General features: G+C 35.8%; 2 protein-coding genes across 3 annotated transcripts in view; one reads left to right on the top strand and one right to left on the bottom strand.

Annotated features, from left to right (window-relative positions):
- LOC5580104 (serine/threonine-protein kinase Smg1) overlaps positions 1–21,490 on the top strand; it is a 136,661-nt gene that overhangs the window by 72,152 nt on the left and 43,019 nt on the right. The window lies entirely within an intron of this gene.
- LOC5580117 (histamine H2 receptor) lies at positions 1,264–20,892 on the bottom strand. The gene is made up of 4 exons (XM_021848713.1): positions 20,163–20,892; positions 14,062–14,530; positions 2,322–2,613; positions 1,264–2,148 (listed from the first exon to the last, which is right to left on the bottom strand). Exons 2-4 carry the CDS (start codon positions 14,499–14,501, stop codon positions 1,384–1,386), a joined length of 1,497 nt encoding a protein of 498 aa, XP_021704405.1. The 5' UTR covers positions 14,502–14,530; positions 20,163–20,892; the 3' UTR covers positions 1,264–1,383.

Genomic DNA, 21,490 nt, shown 5'->3' with positions numbered 1-21,490 from the left:
GTCGCTCTCACCGCGAGTGACGTGAGACGACCAATGTTAATCAAATGAGAGCGAGTCGACAATTGTCACCTCATTCGACTCGTGTCACCTCACACGCCGCGCAGAATAAGCACGATTGTGTTTCCCCATAGACTGATCTATCAGTCTTCATAAGTGCCAATAAAAGTGAAACTACTGTGATAGTTCATTTGCAAATGAAATTTTAATTATGCGTTAAGTGTTCATAATTAGCAGCACCAATGCTAATCTTCTCATGTACTTGTAAACAACTTTGTATGGAGTTTAATTTTCAAGTTTTTTAAATAGATTATTTCAAAACTTTAAAGTAGGTATATAATTTTCTGGGGAATGGTCCATTATGGGGATTGGTTTTCTGGGGAATGGTTCATTCTGGGGAGTGAAATTCTGGGGAATGGTACATTTTGGGGAATGAGATTCTGGGGAATGGAATTCTGGGGAATGGGTTTCGGGGGAATGGTTTTCTGGGGAATGTTATAGAATCATTTGAATCGTTTTATTCCTTAACTGCGCTGAATTACGGCACTTTACAGTACAAGGATAGTTAAGCTAAGGTTCGACTATTGTATTGTATGTATTTTTTAGAGAAGCAGAAGCAAAACGTGAACGCGAAGTAATGACCTTCCATCCCATCTTCAAGTGCTCACCACAAGCACAACACTTCATTCTGGCACTTTAGGACGTCCATGGGGGCAGGAGATATCAGTACTTGTTTTAAAAATATAAAATAATATTTAAATATTAAGAATGAATAATTATTCAGATTTTCTTCCAAAAACTATCCAAGTTACCCCGTTTTACGGTAGACAAAAATTTTATATAATATTTTATTTATATTAGATACAAATATTTTAAAATCGGTTGCAAATAAATCTTGACTTGAATGTCAAAAGATTCAAAATGCTACGAATGTTTTATCTCTCTAGGACTCCACTCTAGGACTGTTCACCACTTGAGCAATTCTAAATGAATTGCTCATGCACAGTGCATAGGCTGGTTTAAGCGGGTCGTCGTTGGTGCGTCATCCCCGCATTCCCTGAGTTATCTTCTCAGGGGATCTGTTTGCAGATTTCCCCCTTGTAAAAAACAAAAAAAAGGACTCCATAGAATAGAGTACTAAAAGTAAGAAAACAGTTATTAATTCAGTGATTCTTTGTAAGGCATGTATTGATCATTTTTATTTTGATTTTCAATCTAAAATAACTTGGTAGTCATCATATATGTGGCCAAATCAACAAACTTCACTTACGTAATAACGAGTAGAAACTTAGGATTTTATTACCCATTTTGCCTGATGTCTGCATATAGTTTGTACATTTATCGATGGCTAATACTTTTTTTTTACTTTTCTAGTGGGGATTACACTTACAAACGTGTAATGTCTTCTTGGAAGCAAGGATTGTTTGTACCCATAACATCACCAATATCACAGTTGTGATTGTCATTATCGCTCGTCTTGCTCTTCCTCTGCCGGTTTTCATCAGTCTCTTTCGTGGCAGAGCTTTTACTAGAAAAAGATCCGTTTTTCCTGTTGTTCTCGTTTTTCATGTCCAAGAAGCTTTCGTAGAGGTTATAGTTATTGATTATCACATTTCCTTTGATGATGTGCGTTGTGAAACTGGTTGGCCCAGTCATGGTACTGCAGTCCCTACTATTTGGCACTGCCATTGCCAGTTGAATGGTGTGATTTTGAACTGCTTCGTCGTGTAATGATGAAATAACTGTAATTTCGTTTTCATTGATTTGTGCCGTAGATTCAGCGCTCGGTTGGCTGTTCCTCGCCACGCCGTTATTTTGTCCATTTCGATTGTTATGGGCATTTTCGGTGTCTTGGTGTGACTTTGAACCATCCTTTTTGGACGTTTTGTTCCGTGGACTGTCCCCTGTTTGTGGACCATCCAGTTGGTCAGGTTTTCTACAGGTTAATAGCTTTGTGAACGCATGACGAAAACTGGTGTTTTTCCACGCATAAATCACAGGGTTCATCATTGAGTTGGCCATTGCCAGTGAGAAGGCCGCTTTGTACAGGGTTGGCGAGTTTTTGTCGAAAAACGCAAATATTTGCGTTAGTATCACGACAAAATACGGAAGCCAGCAAAGCGTGAAGCATCCCATGATGAGCAAAACGACCTGTAATTATATTTGAATAATAACGTTGTATTACTGAATTCGATAATTTATGATGTTAACTTTTTTTCTTCGGAATAGTACATAATTATTCTCATTGTTTTAGAAAACATCCACAAAGCTAACTTTAATTTCGCTACTTGAGGTTGCGTTGCTGGGTGGGCGGCGCTACTCACCTGGACTGATTTCCAATCGGACGAGCTTTCCTGGGAGTTGTGTGCTCGAAGTTGTTTGGCATGTTTGGCGGCTTCTCGCCATATTCGCCAATAAACGAGAAGCAAACAAAACCACACCAGCGAGAAGATTGGCGTTATCACTCCTGCCACGTACCAGGGGTAGAGAAGTTCGTCGAATTCGCACTCCATCGCCGTGTCCCACTTATTCCAAATCAGCGGAATGGTGGCAATGAGGAAGGCCAGGCACCAACCGAAGCCCAGTATTACCAAGGCTACCTTTTTTGTCATCAAACTGGAAAATAGGACAGAGGAAAACAACAGTCAGTGTGAGGGACATCGTTGTTCTATTTACTTCAGAATGCATTCTAGATTTGATTATGATTAGGAAAACAGGGAGCAAGGCATGTCGAAGGCTATCTATTTGCTGTGGTATATGAACGTGAAGATAAGGACTTGTGCCAACTATTTCACACATGTGATTATTAAAGCAAATTGCCTTTAATTTTTGAATTTTCTAATTCTAGAAATTTCTATAGCATTTCTCAAAAATTCATCCAGTACAGAGGTTCTTTGACCCCTTCTTTCAGAAATTCAGGGCTGTTACAACAGTCGCGAATTTCGCGATTCTCGCGGATTTCGCGATTTTCGCGGATTTGTAGCGGATTTGGTGGGCCAGGCGCGAAAATCGCGAGTCAATATAGTTCTGTCGCGATTTTCGCGGATTTCCCAAATCATGCCAGGAAAATCAACAACAAATGATTTTGATACGAACAATTGTGCATTACTTCATTAGGAAAATGTATATTCAAAAATATAAACTCTCACCTTTTCATTGAGTGCTGTAAAGTGCTCTTTATAGTACAGTCACTAGGTGCCCAGTTTTGCTTTCATCAGTTTCTGCAGGTATTTATTTGTTTTCCTTCAATAGTTTGAAACATTCGGAATATTAAGGAGGCAGAATCCGTCATTGAATTGAGAATTTTTTAAAGCAATGTTTCCGTTAAAAGTCAAGAATTTTACATGAAATGTGTTCACTATATTCAATTCTCCAACTGAAACATAGTGAACACAATTTCATAGAATAAGTTTCAGCTTTCAGGAGAACTGCTTTTGCAGTTTAAATGATGACGTCTCATCTATGATTTGACATGATTTGATCTAGATACAATATCGAAAAATATGTCTGTTATCAATTTTGAATTCTACAATTCTCAATGTGCACAAACCGAGAGCTCATAATTTAAAAGTTAATAATGGCGGAGGCCACGTCCTTGTCATCGGGGAAGGGAAAGAATGTTAGTTAGACAACTATTGTTACTAGAAACCGAGTATACCTCTGCATCTCAGTTGGAAAGGTTATTGGGATGAATTGCTCAATTGCTTGGAAGGATTGCTCAGATCTGGACCTAGAAAGTTGGGCATCTTGTATGGAATTTCTAAATAGTTTTAAATGTATAATCTAATGTACTGTATTACTGATGGTCTAAGGAAATATTTCCGTAATCCAGGGTCAAATTAATCACTTGGCGAATTTGATCGGTACCAAAATGCAATAGCTTCCTAGGATGCTGGATGTTTAGACCCTAATTTAGTATATAAGGAAATTCTTAACCCTCTAACACCCAACGCTGCCTTTAGACGGGTACACTTTGGAATTTTGTATATATTTTCGTGGCTCGAAAATCAAAATGGTTTTATTTTGAGATTAAACTTTAAACTATAACGCGCATATGAGGAAAGTTTTTTATGACTTTTGAAACTTTTTCGTATTTTTGAAAAATGTTTTAACAAATTGTATTTTTTATAACCTACAAATGCATGGAGCTTATTTAATGTGTAATACAAAAAACGTACTTTTTTATATTTTTCTACAATCACCCTATCACAGAAGAGGAGCCATATCACCAGGCTTCTTCAAACCACCTTCAAACCTGTGTTTTTGTTGATTACACGTAAAATAAAAAATGTTATAGAAAAAAATGTTTTCAAATGTACTGTTAAAAATTTAAACTTTTATTATTGCCAAAAATCAGTAATCATTCCAGAAAAAATGAAAGGATAAAAAGTTCAAAAGTTAAATTTATAAAAATCAAAAACCAAAATTCATATATTCGCGAAAAAAATTATCATTATCCATTTCCATATTTCCTAGTGTGCCAGTTAAAGAAGCCATAAACCTTTTGGAAGAATGGCTACTTAACCAACACAATGAGTCAAATTGGAAAAACAAAGTTCGGTATTACATCAAATTAACCCGACTTTGTATGGAAGAGAACTTTTTTAGCTTCCGTGGTAATTTTTATAAGCAAACAAAAGGTGCACCTATGGGTAATCCATTGTCTCCGTTTTTGAGCGAGTTGTTTATGGCCAATTTTGAAAGCATTTTGAAAAAGAAAGATTTGTTACCACAGCGGTGGTGGAGATATGTAGATGATGTGTTTAGCATTATCAAAAAGGATTATTTGCCAAAAATTTTAGAAGCAATTAACAGTATCCACAAAGATATTAAATTTACTCATGAAGAGGAAAAGCATAATAAACTACCTTTTTTGGATTTGCTAATTATTAGGGAATCGTCTCACTTTGAATTTGAAATTTACCGGAAACCAACTAATACTATGCGAGTTATTCCGAGTACTTCCAACCACACTTATCAGCATAAAATGGCGGCTTTTCATCATATGATACATAGAATGCAAACCCTTCCTTTAAGTGAAACTGGAAAATCAAAAGAACTGGATTATATTTTTGAGACGGCTAGGCTTAACGGATATAGGAATAGTACAATACAAGCAGTAGTAGATAAGAGGGCAAGGGATAAAAATAGGAAAAGTATGACAACACTTACTGCCGAAAAAGAGGATTTAAAAAGAGTAGCGGTGAATTTTTATACCAAGATTACACAGCCTTTGGCTAAGAAATTTCGAAAATATGGAGTAGATTTGGTTTTCAGCAGTAGGAGTAGTCAGCTTAAATCTAGATTAGGATCAACAAAGGATAAAATTAATAAACTGAATAGAGCAGGAGTATATAAAATTTCATGCCCCCATTGTAATAAAATCTATATAGGACAAACAAAACGAACACTAGAAATAAGATTCAAAGAACATATTGCTGAGGTAAAAAAGCAGACAAGGAATTAGAAAAGGGATTAGCGTATGATTTTAAATCAAAAGTGGCTGAACATGTTTTCCAGGATGGACATCAAATGACAAGCGATAACATAGACATCGTACGAAGCGTATCTTCATCTTGGAAACTAGACGTCGCTGAAAGTTTAGAAATTTACAAACAAAAGCCTTCATTACTTCTTAATAGGGATCAAGGAAACGGACAATCAAGGCTGTTTAAGTTTGTACCTAAGGAATATAAACGAGCTTGAATACATAGGTAGATAGTTAGGGATTTGTATAATTATTATTATCCCCCTTTTCAATTCTGACCAAGACATGACAGGTATACTCCTGTTGAAATTTTTCCTAGGTAGTTTGATTGTGTAGGTACTTATCTGGTGTTAGTATTTAAGATAGAGAGATGCGACGATTTCTTCAGTGGATACGAGTAACTGACACTGAAGAAGACTGCAAGTGGTAGTCGAAATACGCGTATCTGTCAAAGATAAGCATTTAGGAGCGGAATTAAAAGGTACTCCATCTACTTTAAAGTTTCTCTATTTGAGATTCTGCTCAGAGGATTCGAACATTCATTAAAGAGTGCGGAATTAAAAGGTACTCCATCTACTTTAAAGTTTCTCTATTTGAGATTCTGCTCAGAGGATTCGAACATTCATTAAAGAGTCATTAAAGAGATCCAAAACGTGTTTGACACGATTTTAGAAAACGAACAATTCAGATCGAAAATCAAAAAAAAAACTGGGTTAAATTTTTTTTGTATTACGATCAATTTTGCCCTAGTGGGTCATTTTCAGTTTTTGATAAACAAGCTAGTTTTATGATACTTCTAATATTAATTTTATTTTGTTTTATGGCTATAGCGGCCTTGCGACGCCTATGCGCCTATTCGTTTCCATCATTTGCTCCTTTAGCTTTGAGTCGCATGACCGCTATAGCCATAAAACAAAATAAAATTAAAAAACAATCACGGTCGATACCTTCTCCTATGTATGAAAAATTTGGCTAATAAGAAATGCAGTTCTAACAGGATCATGTGGTGACTGGCGGGAAGAGCACACATGATAGAGACAAAACCATCTTTGACTGCGTGTGAATTCCCAATATCAGTCATCGATCGATAGAACCGTTCGGTTGATTGCCGTCAGTATATGAGCACATTGAAGCCTCCTGTATTTTGCCTGTGTTGGTATCAAAGCTCAAAGCTTTGAGCCAACCCTTTTCCAGTAGAGAAGCTAGGCAAAATACAGGACGCTTCGATGCTTACTGACTTTAAAATGGCTTGCTCAATTTTCACCACCTAATTACAATTTTTCAATCTTGTCGCTCCCTTGCGACGCCTATGCACCTATTCGTTTCCATCATTTGTTTCTATAGACTCCCTTTAGCTTTGAGTCGCATGACCGCTATAGCCATAAAACAAAATAAAATTAAAAAAACAATCACGGTCGATACCTTCTCCTATGTACTTCTAATATTATTTCCTAAAAAATCAGTTACATACACTGACAGAGATCAACAAAGTACTGGTTGTGCTGAATTGAGGTTGAAAATATCTCTGTTCCTAAGGATAATGTAACAGCAAGTTATAAAATAGTGATTTTTTTGCTCCTAGATTACGGTCCAAAGAAAAGTCCATCAATTATCATAAAACACAGAAATTTGTCAAAACACTTAAGTGTTCACAACAATGTTAAGATATTTTTTACGAAAAATTAATTGGATATTGTGACATAAAGTTTTGTATATGTACATGTTTGTTTGAGACATGCTTTAAGATTTCAGTGACAATTGGAAAAAAAAAAATTTTTTTGGCGCGTTTTGATGCTTTCAGGCGCGGATTAAATTTCAGAAGTCGCGATTTTCGCGGATACGATTCTGAAGTTTTTGTAACAGCCCTGGAAATTTGTTTAGTAATGTTTCACACAAAACGATCGTTATTTCCATCATCTGCACTTTTTAAGTAACTATAAACTATGAAGGTCATCCAGGTAATTTTACTTCCACAGTTAGCAAAGTGGAGTCTGTAACGCGTCTTTGTTAAAAATGAAGGCTCCAGGAATCTCGCAAAAATCAATCTAGGGATTGCTTTAGAGATTTTTCCAGGATTTGTGTTTAGTTTCTCTTTGGGTAATTTTCATCATTCAAGGAGTTGGCTTAGGGTATTCTATTGAATAGATTGCTTCAAAGACTCAAGGCATGAGTCCAAAATCTTTATATTAAGATTCCTTCATAAACTACTCTTTATTTTCCTGGTATTTTTAAGAGTTCAACTAATGATAAATCCAATTTCTCAACAGATTCAAATAATAGCTCTTGAATTCTTCTGGGAATTAAACTCGAAATTCGTTCAAGGATTGATTCAGGGCTATTGTTCATCAATTTAAAACATTTTAAGACTGTAATTTAATCTGGACCCTACAAAAATCCACGAATTACATTAAAAATGAGGAATTCCTCTGTAGATTCTTAATGAGATTAATGCAAGTAATTTATCGTAATTCTTCTCGACTTACCTCCAAGGATTCTTCGAAACCCAACACCAAGAGTCTAAGAATGTCTTCCAGAATACAAATAATCCTAAAATGATTCATATAAGAATTCCTTCTTTCTAAATTAAAAAGAATAAATTCCTCGAGAATTCTCTTTATAACTTCTTCAAATACACTACCCACCTTAGGTATGGAATCGTATCACCTAGTATTGCAAAACCCCAGTTGAATATTGCAGCGCCCCGAAAGGAATGGTATCACCTATAAACTATAATATTTTTGATGCAGTATCTCGGAATCCTTACTTTCTACAAAGTTGCAGTCTTCAGCAAAGTTGTTCAGCAGCCTTATGGAGTTCGTTAGGTAAAATTTTAAATGTACAACGCCACGTAGTGGCAAAATAACGCATTCAAAATTTTATTAATGAACGTTTGATTTATTTTTTTTTTCGAAGGAATTCTTGATAGTTCGAATTTTCTGGAAGAATATTCGGGGGACTTTTAAAATAACTCCAGGGAGAGTCCCTAGATTTTCTTTTTGTATCCCTAGGTATAACTTTTCCCCTAGGTATAGCAGGGTATCTTCTACCTGAAAAAAACCTGGAAACCTGGAATTATCAGCGAATTTTATTCAACCTGTAAAAAACCTGGGATTCTCAGGGAATTCTGATAACAATCAGGTAAATTTCTTTGAGGCAGTGATTCTTGGTAGAATATGTTCATGACAGAGGAGTGGTCAGGCTCATGAGATATCTGCAACACAAAAGTTTCATGCTTACTCACACCTGGTGAGAAAATTTTGAATCAACTAGCTCAAGCAATGGTAGTCCATGACCAGGCTTGGGAACTGTGACCACAATATACCACAGTTCATCGATTCTGCCAGTCAACCAAAACACGAAGCAGCAGCAGCATCAATACCATCAGGCGTTGCGCTGCCAACGGTTCACACACTGCTTGAATGTTTTTGTCTCTCCACTATGATCGTTTTCTGGCAGCCATCTCGAGGTGAATGATTGAAAAATGTTAAATAATTCAATCGCTAATATTTCGCTTTTGTTTTCAACTATTTAAAATCTATTAACGCTAACAGCAAGAGCACAATCATTCCGTTGCGATGCACATAAACAAGTTCCATTTTATGCTGCCTTTATCGAGCAAAAATACAAAACCCGAAAACCGGAAAAATCGTGTCGCCACTGTAATCGAGTCATTTCGCATTCGGGTTTGAAAAAACGTTGGGAAGAAGAAGATTACAGTTTTGAAGAGCCATGACATTTTTTGTTTTGAACGGTCATGGTTTGCTTTGGATTTTGATGGTCGTGTGGAAAGATGTAAATGTTTGCTACAGTACTTTTCCCATCCCTGTCCATGACTTATGTTGTTTTCGTTTTTAGGAACTGGGTCAGTGATCAACACATAAACAAACCAACGTCAAGCAAATTGTGGTTCGGTCGGACCTGAACCGGGTTGGGGTTGACACTGTGATTCAGAACCGATTGCGCCAGTTCCAACCTAGGTTCAAAAACGAATTCGACATTAATGAACAATTTTGCCGAAGACGCCATAGTGTCGCCGCGAGTGCGTAGAGAAGGCCCGAGTAAACGGACCCGTTTCGTTGTGTTTCGTTTTTTCTTCGATTTGCGCGCGATTTGCCGGGCAGTGCCTCGAAAAAGCCCGAGCAAACGAGTCGGTTGGATGTTTTCCCCTCATTTTGCGCGCGAATTGCCGGGAGTACGGTACGAAGGACCAAGCGCTCGAGCTCGCTTTCAAACGTCCGGTGTGATTTTGTTTTTTTATGCTTTGCGCTTTGTTTGTTCCCGAGCGGAGTCTGTATGCTGTAAGTGAAGCTGATAGTTGATTGTGGCTGCTCAGTCAAGAATGAAGGATTAATTGGTGAGCTCGTTTCATGCTTTTATTTCAAATATGTCATATTACACAATATGTCATAGACATATTAATGTCTGCACTTCTAATCCTTACAATGGTGGGACGAAAATATGATTTTTCAGCAAACTATGAATGGTTCGTCACTGTAAGTGTCGGCAGAAAACTCTTATTCATAAATTATTTTTGTTTCACATACATTTTTTTTTTCAAAACGCCCCTTTCTTTTCACCTTTCTTTTGCCAATTTAAAAAACCTATGAATGGTTTGACACCATATGAGTAGGCTTGCAAAAGGTTCACTTTGAATTCATCGCCACTGTCGGCAGTGTTGGCATAAGAGCGTTCTGAAAGCTGTACGGATGTTACGTTTAGCTATTTGTTCGACATTATTTTCTTCTACTCGGAAATTTTTCATATCAATTGAAAATATTATATTTACAAAAATGTTAATATCTCACAAGTAATTGTTTACCATGGTCTAATCACTTATCAAAGTGAATCCTGTGACTCAACGATCCTCCCCATCAACAAACATCCTTCACAGTAACCTTAGTGGAGATGCAGAGCGAAACACGGTCTCCAAATAGCAAAGGTTACACACTAACATTCCTTCCCTCATTCCCACCTAATGGCAAGGATTTGGCCGGAATAGCAACCATTGATATGTGTAGTCAGTCTAAACTGAGCTAAGCTAAGCTAATTTGGCCAAAGACGTCATCCTTCTAAATTTTCAGGGTCATGAAGTATTCGCAAAATAAAAGTTGCGTGCTTACTAGCATCCCCTGGTGGCAACAATTTCTTGGCTCAAATAATGATAGCCCTAGAGCTACTGAACAACTTTGCGCCATCTTTCCAAATGGACAAGCTCCTGAAAAACAAGTAAAAGTTTCATGGTCACTAGTGCCACCGAACGGACAAATTTTGAATTAAATGATGTAGATATCTTTGTTGTAAAATAATAGCATATAAATTACAACGATTGTACAAAGTATAACAGCGCGACAGCCCAGAGGTTAATTTTTTTCGAAATTTTAAAAACTGGGAACTGATTTTGGGAAAGTTATTTGGAATTCAAACATATTTTGATTTACAATGTCAAATCAATCAATTTATCAATGCAAAATTATGCATTATCCAATGAAACCTTCAGAGACTGTTACGAGACTTTTCAACTAATACTTCATTGTTTCATCTCAGATTTCTAAAGAAGATTTTCATACATAATACTTGTAGAGACTCCTATAGCTATCTTTTCCAGAATTTCTTTTAGGGATTCCTCTACAAATTCTCACAGATATTCTCCTAGTGATTTTTCAAAGAATATCTTGAGAAATTTCCCCACAACTTGCAGGTTGTTACGTTAGGGGATCTTCCAAATATTTTTTTATTTATTTTTTTTACAGATTTTTTGTCAAAAACATACAGTTTTTGTAAAAAAAAAATCAAGAAACGCGACAAGAATTTCTGCGTTATTTTACCCGCAGTAATTCCAAGAATTTCTCCAAAAAGTCTTCGAGGGATTATTTGAGAACATCTATTAAGAACTTTTCAATGAATTCCTCAAACTCAACTCTATGTTTCATCATTTTTTTCTAGGAATTTCTCCAGAATTTCATCGAATGAACACGATTTATTTACTTACGTTACCTACGACCTTTTCAAATCGAGTTCCAGACTTATCAAAAATAATTATAATTGCAGTTCTTCCAATCATTTCTCGTAAAAATCCCATGGAATTTACCAAAGTATATAATCCGTACTAATTAACACTACAGCATTTTTCTAGAAAAAACATCCTATACATTTTTATAGGATTCTTCAGTAAATACTAAGATATTATCCAGAGTTTTGATTGATTCGTTTTTTTTTTCAATCATGCTAACAATTTAACTAAAAACTCATCTAAAATTTCCTCGAGGGTCTATGAATTCTTCTAGTAACTCTTATGCATCAAAAGTGACTGAAAAACATTTACAAGATTTTATCAGGAGTTGCATTACAATTTGCTTTTGTTTTGCACATCTTCTAAAATTTCTGAGAAATTTCATTCACATCTCCATGGATAAAGGCCTGGAAAAAATCCTGTATACTTGGACAAATCCCTTAAGTTCTTCAAAAATCTTTAAGAATTACTGTAGGATTTCTAATGGAAATCTTTGAGTAGTTCCTGGAGATATCCTTAGTGAAAATTCCTAGTTAAAATATTTAAGAAATTCTGAAAGACATTTTTAAGACATCCCTGGAGACATTTTTGGAGAAACTTCTGCTTGAATTTTTGAAACAAGTTCTAAATGGAGGATGTCTTAGGAAATCGATGGAAGAGTCACCGGATAAAATCCTCGAGAGCTTATGGATTTCTTGAACAATATCTAAAAGAATCTTTAAAGAAATGCCTGATGACTTCTGAGCTAATGTCTGTGGTTATATTTGAAAAAAAAAACTGGTTTTGCTCTAGAGATATCGAAAACAAAATTCTTTAACAAATTCCTTGGGAAACTTCACGCAGGAATTCCATGGGAAATGGTCACTAAATGAACCTTCCTGACGAAATTTAAGAAATGTGCTAGCCTCGGGCTGTAAATCTCTCAAATAAAAAAAACTTTTCATCTATTCTAACCTGATGAAATCATTGGACTAATATCTGAACTTTTGTGCAAATTCCTGACATAAAGGCCTGAAATAATTGTAGAATGAATTTCATATTTTTCCCAACCCTGATCCTAATGCATCCTAATTATTCTCATCTTTCGAATGTTCTATTTGAGAGTAAAACTACTTTTTAGGACAGACTTTATATGCCAACTAAAACTTTAAAAATGGCCGGATAGATGTTAACTAGAGTATACACTTAGTTTTTGTTCACGTAAAAAACCGCGTTATTTCAAAAAAACGACGTAAAATAGCATGACCATACGAATCATAACAAAACATTGTCCTACACGGAAAAATAATTTCAGTGTACTTTCCTTGTTTATTATGCATGTATTTAGGAATGTATTTTATCAATTGTTTCTAATCATAAATTTATGAAGAACCTCTTTCGAAAAAAATATTCATGGAGTAATAAATAAGAATGTTAATACAAAAATGCTCCAAAGAATTTATCGTTTTCATTAAATCGTTCATGAAATCATGCATGCTTTTTTCAAAGAAATATAGGCTGCAGGATCCTTTTCTTCTTTTTAAAAACCACAGAGTTTATATTTGACAATAATATGCGCAGCCTTACTAGGTAGAAGCGTTAAAGTAGAATCTAATAAAGCTAAATAGAACGCATTCTGCTGTTAATATTACAATTGATGGAACTTCATGTATACACTTATATTTTTGTCTAGACTGAATCTTAAATTCTCATCGACTTGAAGTCGTGGATAAGTTTTGAGATCTACACGGTTTACAATTAATTCAATTTTAGCGATTTTTAATTTGTAATTTTTTTGAGAGTTTGGATGGAAATATGAAATGACAAAATCTCGCATAACTTCTGATCTCGCCCTAAAAGCCATTGGTAACCATGTGTGTAGCTCATTGTTTCTGAGCATTTGAATGAATTTTCATGTTATTTCACAACGCTATGAGGAAGAAAGGATCATTATCTACCTGCCCGTGATGTTGGTTTGGATGCTTATTTTTTCATTTGCTCAGAAACAACGAGCTACACACGTGGCTACCAATGGCTTTTAGGGCGTTATCTCAGAGTATGCGAGAAATTTTGACTTCACAAATGTTACAAATTCTTGGGTGATATAGAAGACATAAAACTTTGAAAAGATTGATGTAGGCAATATCTTGAAATTTAGGAAGTATTTTAAAAATGTCCAAATATGGTACTCAACTAAACCTATTACCTGCAGTAGATCATATTGCATATTTATCGTAAAATAGTATAATAGAATTGAAACACAACTGATTACGGTTTGATTTTCAAGCCACTTTTAGTCACTTTTTCGAGAATCGAAAGTTACTTTTTAGTCATTTATTTCTCAAATCTGGTCGCTAAAATAACTTTTTTCGGTACCATTTTTTGCTACCAGCCCTGGGATAGTTATGGAAATCCTTTCCTTATATGACCTATCTTGCCCATTCTTACCCTATACATTTGGAATCAGTAGTGTGAACTATAGTTAACTAGTCAAAAAGTTTCGCGCCTTATTCTATTGGTTGGTCTTTCCTGACACACCCTTGCGTTGATTGTCGTCATCAACCTAGTAACAGATTTATATACTCACCGGGTGTAGTGCAGAGGATAGCAGATAGCAATATATCTGTCCACGGCGATTGCAATCAAGTTCCAAATAGACACACTGCACGCGATAATCAGGATGAAGAATCGCAACAAACAAAAGTGTTTATGCCGGCCCAGTTCGTTTCCCATGTAGAAGGCAAGGTGATACGGCAGCGTCAATCCGACAAATATGTCCGACAGGGCCAGCGACAGCACGAACAGGTTCGAAATTAGCAATCTCAACCGCCGGTGATAACGCACCGCTAGGATGGTGAGAATGTTGCCACACAGAATGCAAATCATAAGCACCCCGTCGATGATAGCCCATATGAAGAGGTCCTCGTTGATGACCGACACGCGATCGGCAAATACGCGAACTGTTGTCGTGTCCAGTCCCGATGGCTCCATACCGTCTACAAATGTCTTAGCGGTACTTGCCAGCATCTTTAGCAGGTGTGCCCTCTTCTGGTTTTCTGATGGAAATATGATAATTTTATGATGTCTTCCTTGTTTTGAGAATATGGATCATTATCAACCAAATCGACAAACTGCAAATTCTTCTTCATAATTTGAAGTAAATATCTTGAAATTATTTTCTACACGCTTAAACGAAGTTACAGTAAATAGAGTACGGTTCGAACAAAATCTAGCTCTTCTGGACCAATACATCATGTGTGTAATTTCGACGCATTCTGAAAAATCTGTGCCTTGGCTGATTTCTTCTTCTTTTTGCGATGTACACTCCCGTCGGAAAATTTGGAATCACCCCCCCAAAATATACAATAGTTTTTCTTTTTGGCGTTACGCCCCAACTGAGACAAAGTCTGCTTCTCAGCTTGTGTTCTTCTGAGCATTTCCACAGTTAATAACTGAGAGCTTGATTGGCCATTTTTGCATGTGTATATCCGTGTGGCAGGTAAGAAAATACTTTATGCGTAGGGAAGTCGAGAAAATTTCCTCCACGAGAAGATCCTTGACCGGTGGGATTCTAACCCACGACCCTAGGTCTTGCTGAATGGTTGCGTGTTTTCCGCCAGGACTATCTTGGCCCGCAATTGCGTTTTGTCCAAAACTCTGCAATTACACGTTTAATTGAAATTCGAAATTCAAAAAATGTTTTGACGAGAGCGTTTTTGAAATTTTATTTATTAAATTTTTATTTTTTGTAAAATTATACTGAAAAAACATGCCTAAATGTCTAAGCAATGGATCAAACAAGTACGGCATTAAAACCGTTGTCTTACAATCTTCTCATGGGCACTTAGAAAAATTGAGCGCAAAAATCTGATATTATTATATAATATTATAAATGCTTTTTAAAGAATATAAGATTGCTGTTCTTAGAAGAATTAGAACAGCAATCTTATATTCTTTAAAAAGCATTTACAATATTATATAATAATATCAGTCATGTCATCGTGTAAAAGCTTCAGTATGATTGTATGTATCGTGCAAAAGTTTGGGATCACCTGAGGCCAAGGATGGAAATCTAGTGATCATGACAAAATCCACGATGCATCGTGATTGTTCTTTATCGTGCGATCATAGCAACAACGATTAACCTTTTGTCGTTAAGATATCACAACAAACTACGCTCCGCGATTAATGGATCGCTCTGCATGTGTGCTAGCGATTAAGTGTTCGCGAATCATAGTTTTATAATTCTAAGGATTGTTACATTTTTTCTATTGATTTACCTTCCAATATATTGTTTGTGATTCAACAATCATTCGGGCACAGTTTTAGCGAGAAATAATAGTGCGAATGCGCCATGATTCAAGTTGATCGCAACGTGTAACAACATCCGATAAACTCTTTGTCCCACGACAAACAATGCACGGCTTATTTGCACTGATCTTGTGTTCCATAAATCGATACCTCCCTAATATCAAGGAAATACGGGACCATCGAGATAGCCATGGAAAGCAATTTTTTCTATGGTTCCTTAAGTCTATATCAAGATATGAAACATCTAGTAAGGGTGATTTGACTGTATATGCCTCACGGTATCTGGCCGTTTGGCCGGATTATGAACTAACAATTATGTTGGTTACCAACAATGCTAAAGTGTAGGGTCCAGAAGTGCGACTCAAACAATCAACGATACTCCGTTTTTTCAACGTAGAGCAGAGCAGCTATTTCGAGTTACACACTTCTCATACTTATATAATGAGTGCCAGAGCAACTCACATTTTAATTTGGAATTTCACTTTCCTGAAGTTACAAGCAGAGCTTTTGCAGAATTGGTAGCACGTCTCTTATTGGAGACTTGGTCCCTATTTTAATGTAGGTCTCTAAAAGTCTCTATTTTCAATGAAAGGTCACTAAAATCTCTATTTTAACGTTTAAGGGGTCGTCCATTAATTACGTAAGGGGTAATGTTGGGAGGGACGGTTTGAGATTTCTTACGCGCCATACAAATTATTTTTTTATTTTCATACAAAAAATCTTACCATGGGGGAGGGGGGCTTGAAACACAACTAAAATTATCTTGCATAATTAATGGATGGCCCCTAGTATCTTTTTGTATATTCTGTTTTCAATGAATTTAGATGTAAAATTCTACAGATTCCAAAGAATCTTTCAGATACTATAACGTGGCCTGCCTTACTTTTTTGTCTCATTTTTAACAAAAATGGATGGTGCATCCGTATGAGTCCGTTATGAGAAATTTTAATCTCAAATGAAAGTTATGTTGTATATCTATATAATCCATGAGTTAAAGGTAAAATTTATCTTATATTTTTGATGCAATTTGGTCGTAACATTCGTGCAGCCCGGACTGATGTTTACCTATGTGAGTATCGCTAGCAATATATTGGAAACAAATTCAATTTTTTTATACATTGATCAGTTAGATATCAATGCTTTCGTTTCAGGTAAAAATGTATAATATCGAACTTTTTTTTAAAACACACCAACCATTTATGTCAAAAAAGAGCCAAAAAGGTTGGGCAAGCTAGCTTTAAAATATACACAAGTTTTATCAAAGGGTACTTCAACATTATCTTGAAAACACCTCACGATTTTTTCAATGATTTCTGTAATAATTTTTAAAAGCACTACCTTTATCTCCTGAAAGAATGCCTGGAAGAAAAATCTGTAAACGATTTCCAGAGGACTCTCTGGAGTAATTCCAAGGTTATCATTAGAAAAAAATCTAGATATATTAAAGAAATCCTGAAAAACAATGTTGTTGAAAATTTTAAGTAATCCTTGGAGGCATCTCTGGAGAAGTTTCTGGTTAAATATTTGAAGATGTTCCTGGAGAACATCTTAGGACTTTCTAGAAAACTATTATCGTGCAGAGTGACATTGGGCCAAAGGGTAATTTTAGGCTACTATTTTCACAGCAAACTAATATTAGAATAATGAGAACATTGTTGCGAGCTTTAGGAATACGTTACGAAGAGCAACTAAATGGTCATAGATTAGTTTTTAATGAACGTCAAAAGCCTTTAGATGTACCGAAAAAGGCAGTCAAAATCACACCTTACGTCTAATATCTGAGGTAATTTTTGTGGTTATCCTTGAAAAAAATCCAGGTTTAATTCTTGGGGTATCAAAATCAATATTTTTGGTGGAATTTCTTGGGAAAATCCTTGAATGAGTTCTTTAAGAATTAATCACTGAATATTTGGCCAAATATTTAAACTAACTTCTAATTTAATTTCTACAGAAAATCAATAAAAATGCACACATCAATACGAGTAGTAATGTCACGAGGAATTCATAAAAAAAACATCTTGGAAATATTCTTAGAGAAATGCCTGGTCTGATTCTATGAGGAATCAAACCCTTCTGTATGGTTTCTTTTGGACCTCTTTTGAGGTAAGAGGTGTTCCTATTTTCATGACAAATAGTCGCTACCAGCATTGTTGTGGTTGTTATTTGCGTCATAGCAGCCTCCATTGTAATCCAAAGCTGTCATATTGTTCCCATCATTATAGACATTGCACTTGAAAATACTCAGTAGGCAGCCAAGAGGGTAAATGCATCGGGCCCCTCGATATGAGGGGCCCCCCCGAGGAACAAAAAACATTTTGAAATGCTTTTCAATATCTACTTCGACATATAATTTCAACAACGGTGAAGTTAATATTTGAGTAGATTTTTTCCTTCTTCTTATATCTGAATTTCACACTATAGTTTGGTCAAGCTCTATTCTTCATATATTATATCTATATAAATAAAAATGGAATGGTGTTTGTATGTCACGAAATAACTTACGAACGGGTCTACGAGTTTGGATGATTCTTTCTCCGCTTCGTTCGACAAGGGTTCCGACGTGTTTGTGTGTATCAAAATCCAAGGATATTCATCAGAAAAGACGAAAAACGAGAATGAACGGAACTGTCATTTTGTATGGGGTGATTCAAATCGTTTTCCAACAGCCTACTTGATGGCAAGACGAAGTTTGCCGGGACCACTAGTTATTCATAAAAACATAATGGTTCTTGAACCAAAATGTTCAATACTCTTCTCAAGTTAGTTTTCAAACAATATTTTAATTGAAGATGCGTCTCAAGTTATTGCAAGATCAAAAAAATACGACTCAACCTGTAAAGTACTGCTCAATTCAAAGAGTTTATTGGTTTCCTATCAGAACTCTAAAATTCAAACATATTTGCAATGCTATAAGAAAGTTAAGGATTATATGAAAGTCAGTATTTGTAAATACTAGTAAGTTAAGAAGTTCTCTTTAAATTCAGTAAAGACTTTGCATAGAATGTAAATCTTATTTTCAAAAAACTACGGCACCCAGAGAAAAAACTGAAAAATTGTGCTTAAGGTGGAGATGAATGGAAGCCAAACTTCAAATTTTCAAGAGCACGGATCTGAAGAACCAAACATCCATTTGAGCATAAAACCTAATCGATTGGTCACCACCAGCTAGTGACCAATCGATTAAGTTTTCAGCTTAAACGGATGTCTGGTTCTTCAGATCCGTGCTCTTGAAAATTTGAAGTTAGGCTTCGATTCATCTTCACCTTAATACAATCAATCGATTATTAATGAAAATTCCATATATTTTATAGTTAATGGCGAGCACATAATAACATAATTGAACTCTTTATCAAGTTCAATAGGATTCCTAACAGATAATGAATTCATTTAAAAGGATTCGAAACAGGTAATCGAAACGTTCGTGGAACTGGGGGTGACCGGAGTAGAAAAGGACGTTTCATGGAAGTGGCACTCAGAGAAAAGTATTCTTGCTACAACTTTTGCTCTTTAAAAATATCAATGAAAATAGTATCATTCCACAGGCAATTTGTGAAAACGCAATTGTATTTATATCAATTCATGTTTTTGTTCTTTTTGGCTAAATTCAAAATATTAGGAAGAGTGAAAATATATTATTTTCAGTATGATGGCAGTGAAAGTTTTAAAGAAAACGGCTTTGAAGTTTTCCAGCAGTTTTTAACTTTATACTAATTATATAGAACCTAAAAATAAGTAAATCTTCTACGAATTTTTATTTTTTTCCTTTGTTTCCGTGAGAAAAAATTAAACTGAAAGCTCGGATATAGTCGAATTTTCAATGTTTATAGCTTTGAATTTGAACAGCTCTGTGCATTGAAAAGATTGAGAAAATTTTACTTTAATCACCACAAAATTATACATCCCTGAAGATAGCACAAACGGTGTGGATCTAGTAGAACCCGATTTTGTGTAACTTTACTTAGGAGAATATCAATTCTAATTTCTTCTAATTCTTCAAACAATAGACTATTCAATTGTCAATGAATCAAGGCACTATCCGCTTATTGAAAAAAGTGGCCGATAGTTAACTTTGCAAGAGATCCCATTCTCCTAGAAGACTCACTCTACCCGGTTCCATTCATAACGTATCATCCTAGACGAGATATGAGCTTCAAAACTTGTTTCTGACATACTATCTATAGTTCCCTATTTCTGTCATTTTTCGGCCACTATTTTTCAGTCACTAATACATAAACTGCCACATTTTTCAGTCACTAAAACATTAACTATAGTAATTCTATGAATACGGTTTTAAGGAGTTCAGAAGTTTACAGAGAGTCGATTTGATTCGGTATGAACCATTTGAGCTCGCACTTTCGCAATTGCAACTTATCTTACATTCCGTTTTCAGTTCGCTTTTCAGCGAAAATTGTAAAAATTATACTTGTGGTACGAGTTGTATATGTAACTGGTATTCCGCTTCACTGTTACAATGTCACAATCTTCGAAGGCATTGAAGTTTCTCATCTTAGGAATCATTTTTGCATCACTCATCACTTGATCGAAGTTCAAACGTAGTATTCTTCTCTCTTCCTAATTCTTCACTGTGACACGGATGACGTGTTTTCCCATTTTGGGTAGATTCTATTTGCCCAGCACCAACAATCCAGCTATGTTTCACCCTTGAATGAACGCCGGCTCTTCTGCACCGTATCAGTATGATCCAATCGTGTGGTTTGTTCGAGCTTGGTTTGTCATTTTACAATATAATCCTTATCAACAACCTCACGCTGCCAGAACGGATTTGTATAGACTTGCAGTTCACTATTGTTGGTAAACCCGACGAGGCACGCATTCTGTTTCTACGCCTACAACACGCGCGAGAGCTGCCCAGTTTGTGAGGCAAACTATCAGTAGTTCAATATTTTGATTCTGCAAGCTTTCCTTTTTACTACCGATGATGGTCTCCAAACCCAACTACTACCACAATAGAAGCGTGCAGTTTACTACGGTAATAGAGTAGAGCATGCTCTGATTTCCGTTCGCATGCTCGAGGACGCGAACGCTAGAAACAGAAACGCATGCTTACACGCCGCCTGAAGGTTAGACACTGACTACGGCCTCCTCCTCCGGCTCTCTGGTGGATGGTGATATGCGATGAAGCACGTGAAGAAGCTACCACAACTGTTATTCTCTGGGCATTGGTTACCAATCAGTTGGGCACATTCCACCGGTCTTGATTGGTGAAAATTAATGAATGATTTTCCGAATCGAAATTCACAATTTTTAACGATATTGTAATGTGTTCTTTATTTTATTTGTGAGCGCTAGCCTCACATGTGTTGGATAATATATAATTGAAAATTGAATATCCCATCAAATTATGTAAATAACTCCTGTGAAAAAGTTGCAATTTTGGTAAATGCATTTCACGCTTAAACGATGTTACATTAAATTAATAACGAATCGCACAAAACAACACATGGCCCAGAAGAGTTCGATTTTGTATAACTTTATTTTAGAGAATATCCTTGCATTGATAGAATCAATTTGAGTATTTTTAATAGAATCTGACGCAAACTATCTAATGAAACCCTTAGAAATTCGGTTGTTAAGCTTAATTACGGAATTGAGTTGAAACAATTGAAAATTGAGCAAAACCACACCTCCGTGAATATATTTTTATATTATATAGTTCGTAGTAATTTGTAGATCTTTACAAAAAA

This window comes from Aedes aegypti, chromosome 1, assembly GCF_002204515.2.
Source record: "Aedes aegypti strain LVP_AGWG chromosome 1, AaegL5.0 Primary Assembly, whole genome shotgun sequence".
NCBI classification, from domain to species: domain Eukaryota; kingdom Metazoa; phylum Arthropoda; class Insecta; order Diptera; family Culicidae; genus Aedes; species Aedes aegypti.
The sequence above is the reverse complement of the archived record's forward strand: the minus strand, read 5'-3'. Positions and strand labels throughout refer to the sequence as shown.

Coding starts and splice junctions, on each gene's coding strand:
- LOC5580117 (XM_021848713.1), bottom strand. CDS start 14,501: ATGCTGGCAAGTACCGCTAAGACATTTGTAGACGGTATGGAGCCATCG. Junction 2,614..14,061: donor TATCCTCTGCACTACACCCG/GTGAGTATATAA, acceptor CCTATTTTCCAG/TTTGATGACAAAAAAGGTAG. Junction 2,149..2,321: donor CCGATTGGAAATCAGTCCAG/GTGAGTAGCGCC, acceptor ATATAATTACAG/GTCGTTTTGCTCATCATGGG.